General features: G+C 54.2%; 1 protein-coding gene across 1 annotated transcript in view; it reads left to right on the top strand.

The window, feature by feature from the left end:
- Window positions 1–2259: 2259 nt before the first annotated feature.
- FAM102A (family with sequence similarity 102 member A) overlaps window positions 2260–15343 on the top strand; it is a 41320-nt gene continuing 28236 nt past the window's right edge. Inside the window, exon 1 of the mRNA XM_012802457.2 lies at window positions 2260–3193. Within this exon, the coding sequence (XP_012657911.2) occupies window positions 3048–3193 (146 nt within the window). The 5' untranslated portion in view covers window positions 2260–3047. The remainder of the gene's footprint in view (window positions 3194–15343) is intronic.

Genomic DNA, 15343 nt, shown 5'->3' with positions numbered 1-15343 from the left:
GAAGTTCAAGATTCCTTTGGACACATGTAAAACTACATCCAAACGTTGTGTGGCATAGGTGGTAGTGGTGAGTTAGCCAGATTTTAAATTTAGCTCTGTTGGCTCCAAAGCAAAGTGGTCTTAGGCATACCTTACCAAACCCCCTCCTCATTTGGAAATGCTGGACCAAGGTCACATTGGCAATACACAGCAGAGTGAGGATTCTAGCGTGGACTCACCTCACCCCAATCTAGCACCTTGTCCTGTAGCTTTGCGCTTTCTCTTCCCCGGGCATCATCTGGGAAAGGGAAGGGAAACTTTCTGGGTTCTCAGCCCACAGGGTACAGAGGACCCAACCAACATGCCTGAGCTAAGCCTGGCAGTCAGGCCCACCCTGCTTCCTGTTGGAGTGGCCTGAGGTTACTCTTGGCCACAGCTGAGAAGCCAGCCAGGCCTTGGGTTGTTCTTGGCTGGCTCCCTCCTCTGAAATCCCCTCCTGGGATCAGGTAGCCACAGGCTCTTCCCTTTTGGAGCGGGCCTGGCTGAGATTAGTGAGAAGAACACACCCCACAGTGTAGGCAGCACAGCTTAGCACTCTTTGAGCCTGTGCTTCAGGGTCAAGACCCAGTAAAATGTTTTAAATCCTCTAGGCCTCAATTTCTCTGTCCATAAAAGGGAACACAGAGTAGCACAGGGAGCTGCTATTATCATTTCTCTTCAATCTGACTAATCGTGTCTTCTAAATTATGGGATAAACTGGAGAGAAGCATAGATCACCACCTATGTTAAGGCTGAGAAGCAGGAAGAAATCAGAGACCTCAGTCACTAGCACAGACCTAACTCACACCCATGTGCACAGACCTATCCTCTCATTTCCCCTCCCCCAATGCTGAGGTCCCACTGTCATCATCTCTTGCCTAGATCACCACACCAGCACCCTCACCCATCTGTTTCCTATCTCCTCCCTTCCCCACTATCTGCAGCCAGAGCAAGAGTTTATGACAAAAAGCAATTCTGACTGGGTCACTCTCCAGCCCAATATATGTCAGTGGTTTCCTATTAATTCTAGTCTACAAGACTTTACAAGATCCTCTCTTTCCAGCCCCATCTCTTGCCCTCAGATCACCACAATGCAGCCGGTCCTAGGTGCCCGAAACTTTTCTGTTGGTGCCATACTCTCTACCTCCCAGGCCTCTGGCAGCTCCCTCTGCCTGGTCCCTGCCTAACTCCGGGTATACATCTTGTATGTGGCTTGGATCAACTTGTTGCAGAAGCCCTCTCTCTGAGTCCCCTTCCTCCCACCCTAAAGATGCCTCCTTTGAGTCCTTTAGTCCTTGCACCTTCTTTTACAGCTCTTATCCAACAGATTTGTGGTTGCATACCTGTCTGCTTATCCACCTGGTCTGGAGCTTAGAGTGGTTGCAAAGGGCAAACACACCGGATTCCCTGCTAGGTCCCAGCAGGGCTCAGAGCAGACTGCCCCAAACATTTGGGGACTGGATGAATGAACTGCAGTATTCTGAGAGGCTTGGGAGGCAGGAGAGTCCTGAAGTGGAGCAGTTAATCTAGTCAGTGAGACTAAACTTAATTAGGCAAGAAACTGACAACAAAAGGCTTAGATAACAGCTTGGAACGACGATACAAGCTGGGTCACAAGGCTGCGTTTTGAACTGCTCCAAATCGCCTCCTCAGCGAAGCCTTCCAGACACTTCTTTCCTCAGTGCTGACGAGAACTAGAGATTTGGGGGTAAATGACCTAGTTGGGTCTTTTCCCATTCTAGTTGGAGGTGTCAGTTTTCTGACAAATAGGACTCACTACCTTCTGGGCCTGATTTAATGTTCAACGAGTTCAAGTCTGGCGGGACCCTGCAAGGCCATTCCAGCATAGTTTCAAATTGTTTCTCCTAGTCATTGTTTCTTCTTTTCTTCTGCTCGCGTTCTCCTCCCGGGCCCGCCAGCCGGGCTCCCCGCCCCGCGACCTCCCACTGCCTTCCCTGGGCCCCTCTCCCTTTCCCTTCTCTCAGCCCTGCCGGTGGAGGCGGGCCCGGCCGCGCAGCACACCAATCCAAGAGCCCCAAGGTGCCTCTCCCTCCCCAAGTCCCGCCCCACAACGTCGTCCGCCAATTGCGATCCGCGCCCGCTCCGTCAGGCCGCCCAATCGTGGAGGGGCTGGGCCGCCGGCGCCCCGCCCCTGCCGCGCTCGGCAGCGGCTCCGCGGGCGGCCGAGCGGGGCCTCGGCATTTTCCGATCCGCGCCGCGCAGCGTCGGGCTCCGGCAGCCGCGTCGGGAACGCAGGCGGTGGTGCTAGTGCTCACGGGGTGGTGGGCAGAAGCTGGGGGCGAGGCGGGCGCCACTAGCCGGCCCGGAGGGCGTCTCAACTCCGTCGGGGCCCGCGGTGCGGGTCTCAGGACCGAGGACTAGGCAGCGCCCCCCCTGTCCGTGGCTGGCCCGGAGGAGGCCCGCGGCTGGACATTCCCGGCCCGCGGTGTCTTGACGCGGTTCTGGGAGAGATCCCCAGACCTCCTGGCCGCCCGTAGGGTGCCCTCCGCCACACCTGCGCAGGCCTCGGGGCACCCAGGTGCGGGGGCGTGTGCGCGGCTAGGGAGCCTCCCCCGGTCGCCAGCGAAGCGGGGGCGGGGCCGCCCGCAGCCCGCCGTCCTCAGTTTCACCGGTTCGCCTGCTGCGCCGGGCCGCGCGGCATGAGCTCCCCGGGGACCGCGGCTCGGGATGCTGCCCGCCAGCGCGGCCGTTCGCGCGCAGACCGCCGCCCCTGCACTTGCCTCTTGGGCCACGTCCCGCTGTTTACATGCCGGTGATTTATGCCGCTTCGAACCCCTCTGAGCCCCGACTCCCCAAGGGTGAAGCCGGCCGGCCCGCGAACTAGACTGGTCGCTTAGACCTGGAGCTCCGGACTCAGCTCCCTGCCCGGTCCGCCGCCTCCGCCACCATCTGGGCAGGATCCGGCTCTGGTGTTTTGAGGAGGGGGTGTGGTGTAGGGAAAGGAATCCTGGGGATTTCTGTCCCCCCCTTTTTTGGCCTTCGGGGCTTTAGACTCAGGGAACTCGCTCATGGCTTTCTTGATGAAGAAGAAGAAATTCAAATTCCAAACCACTTTCACCCTGGAGGAGCTGACTGCAGTCCCCTTTGTGAACGGGGTCCTCTTCTGCAAGGTCCGGCTGTTGGATGGCGGGGATTTTGTCAGCTTGTCGTCAAGGTAGGAGCTGGGGTAGTCGTGCAGGAGAGAGGGATGATAAGCGAGATTTAGTTACTTGGCAAGTGTGGAAGCACCACTTGGGGCCAGGAGAATCTGGGGGATTATGTGTCTGGGGCAAGTTTGCACATGGCAGGACTGGGCCTGAGGAAAGTGGCAGGGTGCCAGGCACCCGTCTGCAGGTGAGCTGGATACTTGGGGGTCTGTTCTCTGAGCCCCGCATGCCACCCGTAGTGGGCTGATTTGTCAGACTTGGAGTAGGGCCCAGCTGAATTTGTGCCTTGTTGAGGGTTGAGCAGGGGAGTGGTGTTCCAGGTCACCTTGCACCCTAGCTGGCTATTCCAGCTGTTATGATTTAGAATCCATACCTGCCACTACTTATATAGTACTCCCAGGCACCCAGGAAAGCCCTGTCCCGGGCAGTTCCCAGCCTGACTGGTGGGAGGTGGCTGGATTTTGGCTTACCCACCCCCTTTGAGTGACTGTCCTCTTCTGGCTGGAGCTGGGCTGCTTTGCATTGCAAATGCCCTTGTGGCTGAGGCCGCTACCCTCTCTGAAAGGGGCTCCGTTGAGTCTGGTTTTGTGTTTGTCCTGTCCTGGCAGGTCCAGCTGCCCAGCTTATTGCTCAATGTGACTGAGTTCCCAGGCTGTCTTCATTCCCTGGGCCTGTCTGACGAGAGAGAGCCTTGGAGTACAACAGACAGGGGTGGGAATCCTGGTTCTGTTACTTTCTGGGCCTCCATGTCCTCTTGGGAAAATAGGCTTAATGCAGGTCTCTCCCTTAATGCAGATCTTTCTGTCAGAGTTGTGAGGTTTCAAGTAGCTAGAATGTGGGCCTGGGGTCTGGGGCATGGGGCATGCTGCTTCCCTTACCTGGTCTGCCCTTTGCTTCTCAGGCTCACTTGTGGGTCCAGTTAGCCAGAGCTGCCTCACTGTTCTGAGTGGGAGTGTATGTTACAGATGAAGAAATTGAGGTCCAGAAAGACGAAGTGTCTTGCCAGGAGCTTTGAAGGAGGTGGCTGTTAACTGAACTTGGCCAGTTTGGAGACCTGTTGGATGAATCCAGAGGCTAAATGTTTTGCTGGGAGGAGAGGAAAGGAGAGAAGCTGCATAGCCTAACCCAGATTTAGGAATCTCCGTTGCGGACAGGGTGGGGTGCTTTTTCTGTGCACTGGCTCCTCATTCTGCTGGGAGCTGCTTATCTGAGGAATTTGGACAAGGGCTGCCCCTTGTGAGGGGGTGGGTGGGCCATCTTTGGTTGCCTGGGAAGCCTGTTATCCCATACCCTACCCATGTAGAAGCTGAAGGTTTCAGAGAGAGGGCTGTGCTCAGAGCTAGGGCCTGGAGTTGGCCACTCACTAGCTGGGTGACATTGGATGGGTTATCTAACCTCTGATCTCAAGAACCAGCTATTATTGGTGCTGCACTCCATTTTATTAGCACCTCTCACTTAACTCTTTGACTACATCATGGAGCTGGAGTGGTGGTGGTGGGGCCCATGGGGTTCTTATCTCTGCTTTACAGAGATGGAAAAAGCTTTAGAGAGGGAGTGATTTGCCTGATTTAATACAGGGGAGCCCTGATTCAAACATAAGATGTACTCCCCCCCTTTTTAAATAAATTGAGACAGTCTCTCTGTTGCCTGGGCTAGAGAGCAATGGCGTCATCATAGCTCATTGCAACCTCAAACTCAAGGATCCTTCTGCCTCAGCCTCTTAAGCTGAGACTATAGTTTTGTGCCACCATGCCTGGCTAATGTTTGTGGTTTTCTGGTAAAGATGGGGTTTCATAGTTGCCTAGGCTGGTCTCAAAACTGGCCTCACATGATCCTCCTGCCTAAGCCTTCTAGAGTGCTAGGATTACAGGTGTGAGCCACCGTGCCACGTCGCCGGCTCAGAATGTGCTTTTAATGTCCTGTTGTGTTTCTTTTTGAGCCATAGTTTCCTCTTCGGTAAAATAGGGAAGTCATACCCACCTACCCACTGGTGGCAAGGGGGAATGAATAAGAGATGTGGCTTGTCTGCCCAGGCAGATTGCTGTAGCAGTTACGGTTACTATGGATGGAGGCGCCCAGGCCCCACCTCTCCCAGGTCTTGGGGGACCTGGGTTGAGTCATCAGGGGCCTAAATGTGAGCTGAGAATGGTGACAGGGTCTTAGATCTCACTGAGGAATTGATTCGCTTGGTCCCCCAGGTCCTGGAGCCACTACCTGTATTCCTACCTGTTGGCCTTATCCAGGAAAGTCTGGAAAGTTCCAAGTCTTAGCCCACAGTGTCTGAATTTCACCTCTGTTTTCCCTTCCTCCTTCTTGGCAAGGGATCTTGGATTCCCCAAACCAGCTGAGGCCAAACAGCTTTTCCCAGACCTTTTTCCTGGAAGAAAACTAAATGAGGCTGTGGAGGGAAGAACTGACATCAAGTCCCCACCCCCCAAAGCTGGGCACTGAGTAAGACACTTTGTACCTGTTTGCTGCGGGGCACTTGTGGCTGGTGAGAGCAGATAGTGACATTGGAACTTGAAGCCAGATTAGAGCTACTTTGGCTTTTGTTGGGCTTTTGCTCAGCAGATGGGGGTTCTGGGGTTTCTGAGTTCCTACTCCCTCCATCCTCTCCCCACCCACTCTGGTCTGTAGATTGGGAGCTTCTTCTCACAGCCTACCCTTCCAGACAGCCAAGGCTTCATTGTTCTCAGGTCGAGGTAGGGTCTAGAGGGATTGGACCTGGTTAGATCCTGGGCCCAGATCCAGTAGCCATCTCTCCCAATTCCAGGGCCCCCTGAGGAGGTCTGGAGTCCTAGGTGGGAGCATGGGCAGTGTCAAGGTGAAGCAGGCCCAAGGCCCCACCCCTGCAGCACCCGCCCTTCTAGCTGATTGTTTCCCTGTGTGTTGGGTGCCTTGGCAACAGCTGGATACACAGCTTGCCTGACTTGATTTGAGCAGGTAGAACAGGTGGTGTGTGGGTCTGTTCCTTAGCCTCATCTTTCTGAGGTCTCTTTACAAATAGTAATCCTCGTAGCCAGGCACCAGGCCCAGTGTTTTGCAAATGGCATTTCCATTAGTCCTCTTAGCCATCCAAGAGGTACCTGGCCCAGAGAGGTGAAGCCATACGCCAGTGGTTACTGGTGGTAAATGGCAGTTGGGAAGTTAAGGCTTTTATCATCATGGTTTAAACCACCTTTTTGCACGTTCTGCATCCAGGGACTTGTTGATCATCTCAAATGCTTGATTCTTTGAATCCCTTCAGCCACTCTCCTGTGGGGTGATGGTGGTCCCCCACTTAAGCAGGACTGACTGGGCCCATGCTGCTCAGTTAGGGAGTAGAAGAGATATGATTTGAATTTGGGCAGATTTAGTTCCGAAGCCCTGTCTTTTTTTTTTTTTTTTTTTTTTTGAGACAGAGCCTCAAGCTGTCCCCCTGGGTAGAGTGCCATGGCATTACAGCTCACAGCAACCTCCAACTCCTGGGCTCAAGCGAGTCTCCTGCCTCCGCCTCCCAAGTAGCTGGGACCACAGGCGCCCGCCACAACGCCCGGCCATTTTTTGGTTGCAGCCGTCATTGTTGTTTGGCGGGTCCGGGCTGGGGATTCGAACCCGCCACCTTAGGTGTACGTGGCTGGCGCCCTAGCCCGTTGAGCTATAGGCGCCGAGCCACCGAAGCCCTGTCTTGCCTTATGGCAGTAGGTTGGAAATAGCCACACTCTCATGTGACACCCCTAGACCCTTGAAGAAGGCTCTTGATAATAGGCTGAGTGGGACAGGAAAGTGGAAATTCCAGAGATGAATAGTTTGAAGGTTCTGTACTAGGTTTTGTGAGGGCCAAGGAAAAGGGCCCCCAGGGCCCTAAGGTGGGGGGTGGAGCTTAAGTCATGCTGTGGATTTGAGGCCAGGCCTGGGCTGGCACTGGGACATGTCAGTATTTGCCAGAGTTCCTGCTGAGATGCTTCCAGGTGAGCATATCCAAGTGGCATCTGGGAGGCTTTACTGGGGGTCTTAAGAGGAATGCAGAGGGCCTAGTCAAGGTGGGGAAGTTGGGGAACTGCCAGCTTGTCCAGGGTGGTTCTTCTGCAGGAGGAATCCCAAACATTCTGAGAGGTCTCTGCCTCCAGCTGACATGGGGCCTACCTCATGCTCATGGCCGGAAGTGCCAGGAGAAGGGAGCAAAGAGATGCGCTCATTTACCTCATAGCAAGTCTTTTCTGGAGGAAATGGGCAGAGAGCGTTTCCTCAGCCAGTGGATGGGGAAATTGAGGCCTGGGGCAGAGAAATGACTTACTGGGGCCACTTTATAGGAGGATCTAATGGCATAGCTGGGCAGGCTCTAATCTGGCCCTGACATCTGTCCTCTGTGCCTCAGTACCCTTCTTTGCATAAAGGATATAGCCTTGACCAGAAGGAGTGGGGCCCCTCCTCCTGTAATTGGGTACAGGCTGTCCAAGAAACAGACTGTGCCAGGAGGAGGCCCCTCCTCTGGCTTTTCTTTTTTTGCAGCCTTGAGTCCCCAGTTGGCTTTCAGTGGGATTTTTATTTGGTCACTAGTTGGAAGAGTGTGTGCTGCTCACCACAGGTACTGTCTGCCTTCCATGGGGACAACCTGGTGCCGACTAGGATAGCAGTCTTTTTTTTTTTTTTTTTTTTGAGACAGAGTCTTACTTTATTTATTTTTGAGGCAGAGTCTCACTATGTTGCCCTTGGTAGAGTGCTATGGCATCACAGCTCACAGCAACCTGAAACTCTTGAGCTTAAGCAATTCTCCTGCCTTAGCCTCCCAGTAGCTGGGACTACAGGCACCTGCCACAATGCCTGGCTATTTTTTGTTGCAGTTGTCATTGTTGATTTCAGCTGATCCGGGCTGGATTTGAACCTGCCAGCTTCCGTGTATGTGGCTGGCACCATAACCACTGTGCTATGGGCACTGAGCCAAGGCTATTTTTAGAGATGAGGTCTCACTCAGGTTCAGGCTGGTCTTGAACGTGTGAGCTCGGGCAATCCACCTGCCTCAGCCTCCCAGAGTGCTGGGATTACAGGCATGAGCCATTTAGCCCAGTCTTGGAGCCATGTGTGGGACTCCTTGAACATGAAGAAGGCCCCGGACAGGGTGGCTCTGCAACTGGAGGCCTTGTGCCAGCCTGGTTCCCAGGGAGGCCAGGCTGCTGAGTCTTTCCTCATACTCTCCACTTTTGGCCTCTGCTTCCCTTGCCGTCCTCTTGAGAAAAGGCCGCAGAGTACCACTTGCATCCGCCACCCTGCAAGGCCTGCCTCAGGCAATGTGGTGTGCTGGGAGGGCAGAATAGAAGTAGACACACAGTTCTGTGCCCCTGGGATGTGTGAGGTGCAGTGGGATGGACCCCTGAGTTGAGTGGAGGGCAGTGTGCCTGGTGGGCATCATGGATACAGTTTCAGGGCTAGGCACATCTGGGGTGGGTCCTCCATAAGACTCCAGCAGCTCAGCTAGGAAGCAATTCTGTTCAGACACCCCCTACTGGTTTGATAGTTGTTGATGGTCCTAGGCTTCCTGGGTCTCACCCTCTCTGTGGATAGGGAAGGTTTCTTTGAGGAAGTGACCTTTCCTGGGATTCTCAAGGTCCGAGGGGCATTGGACTAGCAGAAGGTTGAGCAGAGTCACCTGGCTAGAAGGCACTGGTTCCCAGTGGGGTAGCTGGGGTGGGGGGAGGGCCAGGGAGGGAATGGAATAAGTGAAGTGGTGGATGGCCAGGCTGGTCTGTTCCTGGCCTTGGGAGTCCTGCTGAGGGGTGGAAGAGCAATAGGCTTGGTTTGATGACTAGGATTGATGGCTCTTGACAGAGAAGGGGGCCTGACCTAAGCCAGTTTGTGTTGGCTGGTGGACAGTGCTGTTGGCTGGGTAGTGGCAGGCAGAGGAGTGGGCAGGCTGCAGAGAGGGTTGGCAGGCAGAGGGGAAAGGTGGGTTTCCTCATCATGAGACCTGGCATTATGCCTAGTGCTTAGTAGTGCCAGAAGATGGGCATTCAGAGGTGTACAAAGGCCAGATGTAGTTAAGGTTTGTTGACCCCTGCAGTATTCCAGTAGTTTTTGTTTGGGTAAAAATCCAGACTTTCCATTTCTTTTAAGTTGGAAGATCTGACAGCAGTGCTGTGTGGCAGTGTTGGGCTCAAGAGTCTGAGCAGCTGTCTCTTATATGTGTTGCCACCTTGCGGCTCCTCCCTGTGCGTCCTGGTCCTTGGTGTGGCCTCCCTCAGTTCCCTCGCTCGTGGAGCAGGCCTCCCATGTGCGGGGCGGGGGGTGGGTGGGCAGGCAAAGGAGGCAGGGTAACCTGTGGCAGGAGTAGCAAACAGGGCTATGCAGGGAGGCCGCAGAAGCCAGCATGGGCAGCAAAGCTTTGGCCGAGGCCAGACTATGCTATTGGTGGCTGTGGTGATGCTTGAAGCTGCCCAGCATGTACCTTGGTGTCAGCTTTTTGGACTTGGCTTTTGGTCCCAGATGGCCACACCACTGGCAGGTGCCATCCTGGCAGCCTTTGTCTGCCAGCCTGGCAGCAGCCCTGACCTCAGGTGACCTGGCTCCGTGGGCCAGGTTATTCCCTGAGGCATGTTCCTTGTCGGGCTTGTCCTGGGAAGTGTTCTGGCCAGGCATTCTTAGCAGCAACCACACTGGGTGCATGGAGTCCTGCGTGTCTTTGAACCCTGCTTGTTCAGTACCTGGAAGTCCTGACTTGCATAGGGGGTGCTGCTCAGGCATTGGGATGGGCACTATTGTGTCTGCTAAGGGTTCTCAGGGGCCATGTGGTAACCTTGCACTCATTTGCTTGCTTCTAGGGACAGGCACCTAAGACAACCAGTTTAGATTTGTCTCATCTCACCAGGAAGCCACAGGAAGTTTAAAGAGGGGAAGAGACACACATTTGCTTAGAAAGAGACCTGGAACTAATGTAGGGTGGGGAGGAAATGTAGCTCTTCATTATCCACCCTACCTGACAAGTGCTTGGATGTGGGGACACAGCACTTGCCCTAGGGCTCCAGGTGTGTTCTGTGACCTGTTAGCTGTCCCCCAGGCCTGCTGGCTCCCGAGAGGTGAGACTGCAGTTGGCTGTGTAAGGCCTGAAGCTGCTCGGCGCCTGCCTGGCCATGGAGTCTGCAGAGGGCGGTGGTTGCAAACCCTTGGTTTTTGCTCTAAGCATCTTTTGGGTCCCAGAACTTGGAGCCACCCCTCCAGCCAGCTTGTTCTGGTGGTTAGGAGGAAGAGCTCTGGTAGAGGGCTTCTGTCTGCTAGCTTTCTGCCCCCAGGCCCAGGAGAGGTGTTCCCATCTTGCCTCTACCACTTGCTGCCTATGTGACCTTGGGCAAGTGACTTCTTCCTCAAGCCTGTCTAGTCTCCATGACCTTGCCCGTGAACTGGGGCTGCTGGCGCTTGCCTCACAGTGTTCTTGGGAAGACGTGGTGAGGGGATGCTGTCAGACATCTAGCTAGGCTCCTGGCACGTGGTGGGTGGACACACTGTATTTGTATAGTCTATCCTCCTGTCCCTGGGTGAGTCATGGCCGGGGGCTGAGCGGCTCAGGTAAGTTGCCCTTCTGGCAGCTGGCACTGGTACTCTCTTGTGGGCCAGGACTGATGCGGTGCTGCCGGGACAGAGTACTTCTTTTTCTGCCCTCTGCAGGGGTGGGAGTGGGGAAGGAGCACCCCTAGCATCTGAGCTCAGGGTCTTCAGTGGGGTCTTTGTGCTTTCTTGTCCTGTTGGCTTCAATCTGGCCTCCAGAGGGGTGCTTGGTTACCAGCCAGTAAGAGTTGGAGTGCTCCTGCTGGGTGGGGCTGAGCTGGGGAGGCTCTGCCAAAGAAGGGACCCTATGCACAGCCTTTTTGGGACCTACTGTGGCAGGCAGACAGCTGTCCTCAGAGATGGAGGGCACTGGTTGTCAGGCTAAGAGAGGGCAGGGGCACAGGTGAGAGAGCCGAGAACCTCTTGGTGGCTGGAGCCTCTGCCCCTCCTGGGCTCCTGTTGACTTCCACTACTCTTTGCCTTTCTGGTTTCTGTGCCTTTGCACGTGTTTCCTCTTCTTCAAGCTCCCTTCCTCCACTTTTTGACTGACTGAACTGCTGCTCGGCCAGAGAGCCACCTCCTTCAGGAGGCATTCTCTGGCCACTTTTGGCCCACGCGCCCTCTGTGGATCTTTATCTCAGGGCACTGCGATCCCTGACTGTGTCTCTAGGTCTTTCTTCAGACTTTGGGCCCTTTGTGGCTTTTGTTGCATCATTGCATCTTAGTCCTGGGGCTGGGACTTTTTCCCCTGGCTCTAAACTTATGTGAATCTGGACCTCGAGGCAGCCATCAACAGCTGCTGGATCTGGCCTGACTTCTCATGCTTGAGGTATCAGTCTGTGTCAGGAGCAGCCCTCACCCGCACACTAGGCAGCTGGGTGCCGCTACAAGCTCAGAGGCTGCAATTGAGAGGCAGCTGGGGCATCGGTGGCTTGGATTAAGTGGACCCTGGGGGAAGAAGGGATGCTCATAGCAGGGTGGGGAGGAGAAGGGGGCTGGGCCCTGACTCTGTGCTCTGCACTTGGACCTTGGCAGCTGCTTGTTTGTTTTGCGACCATGTCTAAGAGCCTTGGCCTCTAAGCCTTAGCCTTTCTTCCATCAAATGGAGATGCTTATATGGGAGAAGGGCTACCTGAGCTTGGAGCTCCCTGGCAGCTAAAAATGGACTAAATATCTGGTGAGAGGAGATGCACAACCTGCTGCTTGGGGAGTGCAGAAGTCTGGGTTCTCTTCGCACGCAAGGTGTCCTCCCCTCCTACCACTTCCTCTCTGAGCAGCTGGACTCTGCAGACATGTGAGGGCAGCACACCTGCAGCACTCTGCTCTTGCTAGTCTCCCCCTAGTCACTCCATGACAATTTCTTGGTCACCTTATGTGTGGGTGGCCCAGACTGGGCCCTGGGGATGCAACCCCCACCCCCAAAAGGCCCCCTCTGGGGGGGGAGGCACAGACATCCAGTCAGTGCTGTAGCTATAGGCTGTGAGGAAGTGACACCAGGCTCAGTTCCAGTGGCAGGTAGGAGAAGAGCAGCACAGGGTGGAGGGATGGCAAGGGTGAGTTCTGAGCAAGGAAGAGTCCTTGGAGTATAGGGAGGGCACCAGGAGGGCTTGGATTGTATCCTTTGGTACAGGAGCCACAGATTTGTATTTTAGAACCATGAAGGGCAGCAGCGTAATTAACTGCTTGGGGCTCCAGTTTGCAGAAGGGCAGGTGACTGTCAGCTGAGGAGGGCGTTTTCTTCCTCTGTCGTCATGGAATGATTCAGAACAAAACCCAAAGCATCCTATGTGATGGTGAGAAGGAGCAGGGTGCTGCACTTAAGGACTGATCTTATAAACATAACATCAAGCAAAAAAGCCAGAGGCAGGAGTGTATGATGCCATTTATATAAAGTTCAAAAACATCCTGATGCAAGTCAGGGTGATGTTAGCTTTGTCAGGGTGAGGGTCACATCCGCAAGGGGCTTCTGGGGGCCTATAATGTTCTTCTTGGGGTCTTCTTTCATGCCTTTGTTCTCTCTGTGAATCTGCAAGCTGTTCGTGTCTCTGTGCCAGAAACAAGCCGTGAGATGTCCCGCACCTTGGGCTGGTGCTAGGAGGATGCTAAAATTTTCTAGACAAAAATAAGGCACCTTCTTGGAGACCTGGAAGAGTCCTTGGATCTTTTCCTGGGTCTTTTTGGTGGGGCAGCCTGAACCATCCTGACCTGATAAGCATCACTCGTGTTTACAAGCCAATAACTTGTCTTGGCAACTGTGAATATTCTTTTCTGGCTAGAGATTTTTCTTTTGCCTCTTGCAAACCCTGGCAGGGCCTGAGGGACTGTGGGGCTTGGCAGTTTAGAGGGAGAGAGGGCAGGTCCCTGAGGCTGCCAGACAACTGGCTCTCTCTGTCTTTCCTTTCTTCTGTGAAATGGGATAATAAGCCTCTCCTTGATGCTTGGCTAAAATGGGTTTATGTCTTTTACATGCCTGTCATAGCCCTTGCCATGGAGCACCAGCTCAGGAAAGGCTGGCAGTGGTTGGTATTAATCCAGGGCAGTTACTGAAAGGGACATAGTGGTGGGAAAAGAAAGAAAAGGTCCACGTTCTTTCCTTTCTCTCTTCCTGTGGCTCACCTATTCAGGAAACATTTGTGATTAGAACCAGGCCACTGTCCTTATCAAGACAACTGTGGTCCCTGCCTGAGGCCCATGAGCCAGGGGAGACCATTAGGTACACACATCCCTCAAAGACATGCTGAGTATAGTAGAGGAAGGGAGACATTGTCACCCCTCCTGCTCTGGCCCCAAACCCTTTCTTTGTGGATGGGCCTTTGACTAACTGCACTTTCCCCCGAATGCTAAAAGAAGACCTGACATTGGGCCACAGCAGCTCTGAAGGGCCTTGCGAAGGCATTGCATGTTACAGATGTCCGTGCTTGTCTTAGATACAAGTAAGACTGAGGCCCAGTCTCCTTTGGATGTATTCTCAGTGTCCCTTATAGGCCTGGCTCATAGCAAGTGTTCAGTAAATTTGTGTAGAGTAAGTGAATGATAATCAGGGACTGGCCCAGGAGTGGTTTGTGAGTCTTCAGAGAATCAGATGAGGTGGAGACCAGTGAGTTAGTCATGGCCTTGTGGTCCTCCTGACCCTGCACCCTTGGTTCTGTGGTTGGAATCTTGGGGAGCTGCTCAAGATGACTAGAAAAAGAGGTCTGAGTCTGCCTGCCTGTGAGAAAAAGTGACTCTGGCTGAGTAGTTCCTCATTATCACCCACTTATCTCCGAAGTCCAGGGAGCCACCAGAAACACTGAATAGATTGGTGGGAAAACATGGGTGACAGATCCAGCAGTGGCAATGATCCCTGGTCCCAGCTGGGCAGCCCCTTCCCTAGAGGTGGTGCAAGAGGCTTAGGAGCAGCCCTGTGGGGACAGAGGTGTGCAGGGCACTCATTCAGTCATCAGATGCTCACTGAGTACCTGCTGTGTGCCAGGCACTACCCTTAGGACAGGGGATGCAGCAGTGAGTCAGATAGAGGCCTTGCTTCTAGGAGCTCAGCACCTGTGAGACAGGAGCCTAAGGGCTGGGCCCAGGAGAAGCAGCTCACAGTGTGTAGGGGTGCCTTTGGGATGGGCTTGGATGGAGCTAGGGGTTTAGAAGAGTAGCCCCCTTCCTTTCTCTCCCCTTCCTCCTCAGGTAAATAAGACACCACTCAGGTGTGAGTCAGCCTGGAGTGGTCCTGGGCACACCTGAACCAATCCACCTCCCTGGATGTCCTAGCTGGGGTATCCCAGCAGGGTGTGTTAGCCAGGTTCAAGACCTGGGAAAATCACCATGGGCCTGAGACAGAGAAATGGGCAGGGGGTTGGGTCAGGGACTTTGCTTGCCTGGCTTCTTGGTGGACCATCTGCCTCAGAGGGGAACTCAAGGCCTCTCTCTGCAGTTACTTTTGGAGGCCTGGTTCCTGCCTTCATTCATCATGGGTGCTCCATATACATGCCACACCCTGTAGCAACCCAGTGAGACAAGGACAGGATGGTGACTGAGGCCCCAGAGAGGGCAAGTGTCCAGTGAGTGGCAGAGCCTGGCCTTGAGCTCTGGTCTCTCTACTTCCCCACAGCTCCCAGGTGAGCCTCTGGGAGTCTAGTGGGTACAGGAAGGAAAGTCTCCTGAGCAGAGCTGGCCCTGCAGCTCCATGTTTGCCATAGTCATAAGCTTCCCCTGACCCTGCAGTTCTGTGTTTGCCATAGTCATAAACTACCAAAGGCCTAGTGTGATGCTCACTTGCTTTGAATTTCTGGGCCCTCTGGCTTGGCCTAGTCCCAGGATGGGACCCCAGCTTGACAGCTGTGGGTTCAGATCACAGCTCTTTCCAGGCCAGGAGACCTTGGGCAGGTGACTTCTCAGCTCTGGGCCTCAGTTTCTTTACCTGTGGCACGTGAGATGGAGATGACAGTCCCTGTCTTCTGGGGCTGGGCTATAGATCAGGAAGTCAACAAGAGAGTTATTGGCTCAGTGCCTGACGAATAGCAGGTGTTCAGGAGGTGGGGCGCTGATCTTAGGAATTTTTGCAGGGCCTATTTGCTAGGGAGTGTTTTCCCATTTCTCCCCTAGACCTGGATTGGTCTCCGACACTAGCAGTTCTTTTTTTTTTTTTTTTTTTT

Source organism: Otolemur garnettii, unplaced genomic scaffold (genome assembly GCF_000181295.1).
Source record: "Otolemur garnettii isolate 467f Iridium unplaced genomic scaffold, OtoGar3 scaffold00014, whole genome shotgun sequence".
Classification (NCBI taxonomy): domain Eukaryota; kingdom Metazoa; phylum Chordata; class Mammalia; order Primates; family Galagidae; genus Otolemur; species Otolemur garnettii.
This window is presented reverse-complemented; position numbering and strand designations above follow the sequence as displayed.